Below are 5,774 nucleotides of genomic sequence, written 5' to 3'. Positions count from 1 at the left end.
ATAGATTCAGGAGTCATGGGAACTAGCCTGTGTGACTGTGTGTGCATATATACACATATATACGTAGTTGCCTTGGAAAAGAACATTGAAAACTTTTGCAGCAGTTTATTCTTAAACGCAGTAAACTCGAAAGGGTGAAAGGGAAAGAGCACGTGCTCACACCAGCTTGGGGGATTAAGATAATCTCAGACTACACGATAACTCATCACGTCTTCTGCACAGAAGCCACTCAAGACCACACACTTGGTGCAAGGAAATTCTGGTTCTGGTCTGGAGGAAGCTAATTTAGAAGTGGTGGGAGGGGATCAAGTACAAGAGTTACCACAGCTTGGACAAAGCACAAACGAACCTGTTGTTGATAACGTGGGAATGAGTGAGGACTTTTTTCCTTAATTCACTTTTTTGTTTCTTTTACATTGTTTTGCACACATGCTCCTTTGAGATGTCTTTCCAAGCTTTGTCTGGCATCAGTCTGTAAATCATTAGTAGTATAATAGCAAAAGTGAATGCTTTAGGTTTCTATGAAGGTTTAAAAACCCAGCAGCCAAGCACTTTCTGCAATACTTTTGGCCCTAATCCAGGCGCCGGGTGAAGTTCTCTGGGAAGAGACCTTTGTAGGTGGCAAGGTCTCTGTACTGAAGCCAATCTGATTCCTTCACTCCGACCAGCCAGCCTGCATCCTGCAAGAGAAAAAGACAGGACCATCAGGATTCAATGAGCCACTAGAAAATCCACACTACCTTCAATTAATAAACTATTTAGGATCCAACAAAATCACTTGAAAAATCCCCACAGCTAACAATTAGTAAAGTATTCAGAAACCAATGAAACTACTCAAAAAGTCCTCACAGCCAAAAACTAATTAAATAATTTGTTTGATTGGTGTGTAGTTCCCCACCATGATGTCACATGCATGTAGACTGGTTAGCTTTGACCGGTGGGAAAATAAGTCCCACATAATTTGTAATCTAAAAAAAAAAAATTAAAGCACTCACATTTGAAATGATTTATTTCTGTATAAAGTATAATTAATTGAAGGTTAATATTAATATTGTAATTTCATAAAAAGTATAAAAAGTATATAAAGAGTTCCGGCAAGATGGTAGACTAGGCAGAAACACTGCACAGACCCTCTTCAACAAAGAAAAGGGAAACCAATTAACACAGACACAGAAGATAATTCTGGACCCCTGAGCCTTGAAGGGAAGGATATAGAAGTGGACTAAACCTCAACTAGCAGAATAATTTGCATAAAAATACCAAAAAAGGAGACATATGGAGCTGCGATCTGGCAGCGATCCTTAGTGATCCTCATGGCACAGACAGCTTGGAGATTCCTGAGTGGTGGTAGGACCTAAGAATTAACCTAAAAAATCAGCCCTGCTAGCCAGGGACTGCACAGAGGACTGCTTTGGTGGCTGGGGAATAAACGGAGAAGGTGAAGAGAAAGGCAGGCTGAGCTGTGGACTTTTGCTGGTCCAAAGGACGCCGCCATTTTGAAGGCTTAAAAGCAGCTTGACTATTTTGGATATTTGAAGAGACAGTGCTCTCTCAGATTCCTGGGGCTTAAGAACACGTTCTGCTTCCCAGCAGCTCCAAGGGCACTCTGGACCTGCAAGACTGAAAAGGTGGTATCACTACAGAAGTAGATTATCTAACCTACCTTCTGAGAAGTGGCTGGTGGGTTTGAACCTCCAGTCTTCTGGTTAGCAGTCAAATGCCATAGGTGCTACTTAAAACTGAGAAATGGAGGCCACTGTCAACTGTTGGCCTACTCATGACAAGCAGAGTCTGGTGGAAAAAGCTGAGTTGGAAGCAATAGTCTGAAACATACAGACTGGGTGAAGTGAAACTAATGAGGAATGACTATCTTTATTATGTTAACCAATATAGGAAGGAGATCCTACTTACGACGATGGATGACGAGATTTCATCTGAACCAATCCCCAATATAGTTCAAGTACATCAGATAAAACTAGGTCTCAAAAATTAAATAAAGAAGCTGAATACATTGCCTTTTGATATAATCTGAGGCTATAAATTGTTGCTGCTATACAGACAAGAAATGTAAGTACTCAGACAGGCCAATTTTTGAAGGCAGGGGGGAAACACACTGAGGGAAAAAAATGACCCAATAAAATAACTGATAATAACCTAGCTGATGAAGAAAAGTGATGACTTTAAAATTATGATGTTATACTTGTGAAGGACAAAGATACACTTGAAGTAATAGATGATAACTAAGTATTTTCTAAATGCCTAGTAAATAAATATATAAAAGGTCATTTTTTCCCCCAGTGTCTACATTTGACTTTATTCACGGTGAGTGAAAAAGCTAATGGAATAACATAGAGTCAAGCATCTAAAAAAATATTTAATTGAGGGAAAAAAAGTAAAGGACTGGCATAAACCCAACATACATATTCTAAAACATAACACATGAGGTGAAGAGTGTTAGCCATATCAATTTTCAACTGAAGAAAATACGTAAAACTAAATTTTAATCGCTTAAAACGTGTGGTAGATAAGTATTTCCAGTTTGGTATTGGAAATTCATATCAGAATAATGTTCTGTAGATAACAATTATACTAATGGAATAACCATATATACACACATGTGCACATATCTACAACCACTATAAATATAAAGACAGTTTCAAAGTAAAGGCATGAGAAAACATAAACTATTCACACAGTAAAGAAGCTCTGGTGGTGCAGTGCGTAAGGCACTGTGTTAGCAGTCAAACTAACCAGAAAGTGGGTAGTTCAAACTCACCAGCCACTCTGTGGAAAGAAGATGGGACAATCAACTTCTGTAAAGATTTACCACCTCAGAAACCCAATGGGAGTTTCTATGAGTTGGAATTGACTCAATGGCAGTAGGTTTTTGGTTGGTATTCATACAGTAAGCATAAGAAAGTTGGTTTAACTACATTTATGTAAAACAAAGTAGACTTCAAGACAAGGAATATTGCCAGAGTTAAGGAAAAACTTGTGAGTGTGTCTGTGTATATTGCATGTGTATAGTAACTATTTGTTATAAATATATAATAATATAATTATAAAATACAATTTTATATAATAGGATTGTATGTGTATGTGCCAGAACCCTTCGGTCAGTTTGTTGTACTGCTGTACAGTTTATGGCTTGTGTATTGCTGTGATGTTGGAAGCTATACCACCACTATTTCAAATACCAGCAGGGTCACCATGGTGGAGAGATTTCAGTGGAGCTTACAGAATAAGACTGGGAAGGCCTGCCTATCTACTTCTGAAATTAACCAATGAAAACCTCATGGCTCACAAAAGAACATTGTCTAACTAGTTTGCTTTGGGAATATCATCAGGAGGGATCAAGTGCTGAAAGAGAACATCATGTTTGGTGAAGTAGAGGGCCAGTGAATTGGACTGGGACAACAGTTGCAATGATGGGGTGGAACATGCCGCAGATTGTGAGGATGACACAGGACCAGGCAATGCTTTGAACTGTTTATTCACCATGAGTCAGTCTACTCTGCAACAGTTTGTCTATCTATCTTTCATCTGTCTGTCCATCCATCTATCTATGCATCTATCACACACAGACACACATATCAGCTACGTGAGGCACTGAAGCATGCTCAAAAGAAGGCAGTGTTTAACCCTGGAATGTAGAGAAGTGCACTGGGTAAGATCTACGTTAATACAGCTTTTCCCCTAGGAATTTTCCCAGCCTGTTGAGTCAGGGCAGCTAGAGCTCAACAAGAACAGAAAGGTCTATTTTAAATATATATAGATTGAAAGTAAAAGCATGAGGAAATATATACTATTCAAACACTAAGCATAGGAAAGCCAGTTAAGTATATTTATATCAGATAAGACTTCAAGACCAAGAATACCATCAGAGGTAAGGAAAGAATTTCATAGCACAGGACTCAATTCATCAGGAAAATTAAGAAATCATAAATATGTGTGAATTTAATAACATAGCTTCCACATGCCTGAAACAAAAGCTGACAGAAATAGAGAAATACACAAATCTACACCCAAGGTTGAAGAGTCTAACTTCCCTCTCTCACTTATTAATCCTAGTATTCTAGTAGTTGTTGTAAAGATTCCTTAGGATTGTCATGTAAATAACCATCTGCAAATAGAGTTTGCTTGTTTTTGTTTTCCTTCCCAATATGTATTCCTGTCATCTTCTTTCCTTATTGCATCTGTAGCACAATATTGAATCAAAGCAGGGAGAGCAGATATCCTTTTCTTGTTTCCAATTTTAAAGGGAAAACTCTAAACCTTTTACCATTAAGTACACTGTTACATGTAGAATTTGGATAGATTCTGTTTTTTGAGCTGCAGCAATTCTATTCTATTCATAGTTTGCTGAGAGTTTTTATAACTAATAAGTGTTAGATTCAATTACATGCTTTTCTGCATCTACTACGGTTTCTTCCTTTATTCCTTCAATATTGTGAATTATATTGCTTGTTTTTCAAATGACCAACCAGTTTTGCATTTCTGGAATACAATCCACTTGTTATTCTTTTTATATGTTACTGCATTTTAATTGTGCTGGCTGCATGAAACAAACTGAGAAGCATTCCCTCCTGCTCTACTTTCTGAAAGAGTTTGTGTATAATTGATATTCTTTCCAGAATTTTTTTTTAAATTTGTATTGTGATTTGGGTACAAATTTACAAAGCAGTTCATGCACATTTGGTTGCAAGTCCCTGATTTGAATAATAAAAAGCTCTCCTCCCATCTCCTCCCTGTGACTACCCCCTCCCTGTGTCCTCCTTATCTATGCATTCCTGTCTATCCAGCTTTCCCTCTATGCAAATGAAGCCCTTCTGATGTCTCATAGTTGATTGATCCAAAGGGTGCATCTCCCTGGGGTAGATGTTCTGCCTGTAGGCCTTTCTACTGTTCCACTGAGAGCTAATCCAGGGAAATGAGTCCAGTTCCAGGCCCAAAGAATAACCCGGTGCCACAGTCTTGGTTTCACCAGTCTCCATCTGACCAGTGATTCTAGTCATTTTTGTGTTTCTTAATTTTGTTCTACGTTTTTCCTCCAACTCTACATGGAATCTCCAATTTTGACCCCTTTCCAAGTTGTTGGCATTGGTAGCCAGGCACCATCTAGTTCTTCTGGTCTCAGGGTCATGAAGGCTGAGTTCCCGTGGTCCATCATACCCTTGGACTAATTGTTTCCATATGACTTTGATTTTTTTCACTCTTATTTCCTGGATTTCTCACTAAGCTCACCAGTAAATTTTTGTGGGAAAGATTTTTTTCTTTTATTTTTTTATTATTGTGATTTGGGTGAAGATTTACAGAGCAAATTTACTTTCCATATAGCAGTTTACATATACTTTGTCTCATGACATTGACCACAGTTTACCACAATGCAACAGCTCCCCTCCCACTTCCTCCCCATAATTATCTCTTCCCAGTGTCCATACCTCCATGGATTCCTGCCCCCTAAGCTGTCTCCCTGTGCATAGGCAGCCCTTCTTTCTCAATGATTGTTCTCTCCAAGGAGTGTATCTACCTCAGGTAAATGTTCAACTCATATGCCTATCTTCTTTTTGGCTGGAAAACACAGGTGTGGGTTCAATTCCACACCTGAAGGGCAGCTAAGGGCCATAGTCTCAGTGGTTCCAACAGGCTCTATCAGACCAGAAAAACTGGTCCCCCCCCCCTTTTTTTTTCCCCAAATAATTTTGAGTTTTGTTCCACATTGTTTTCTCTCTCTATCAAGGATCTGCTACACAGATCCCCTTCCAAGTGGATGA

General features: G+C 38.7%; 1 protein-coding gene across 1 annotated transcript in view; it reads right to left on the bottom strand.

Annotated features, from left to right (window-relative positions):
• Positions 1-572: 572 nt before the first annotated feature.
• The window catches only part of AMPH (amphiphysin), a 390,964-nt gene continuing 385,762 nt past the window's right edge, over positions 573-5,774 (bottom strand). The window contains exon 21 of the mRNA XM_007950088.1: positions 573-680. Coding sequence (XP_007948279.1) covers positions 573-680 — 108 coding nt within the window. The remainder of the gene's footprint in view (positions 681-5,774) is intronic.

Source organism: Orycteropus afer, unplaced genomic scaffold (genome assembly GCF_000298275.1).
Source record: "Orycteropus afer afer isolate SDZICR_OR568_19922 unplaced genomic scaffold, OryAfe1.0 scaffold00263, whole genome shotgun sequence".
NCBI lineage: Eukaryota > Metazoa > Chordata > Mammalia > Tubulidentata > Orycteropodidae > Orycteropus > Orycteropus afer.
The sequence above is the reverse complement of the archived record's forward strand: the minus strand, read 5'-3'. Positions and strand labels throughout refer to the sequence as shown.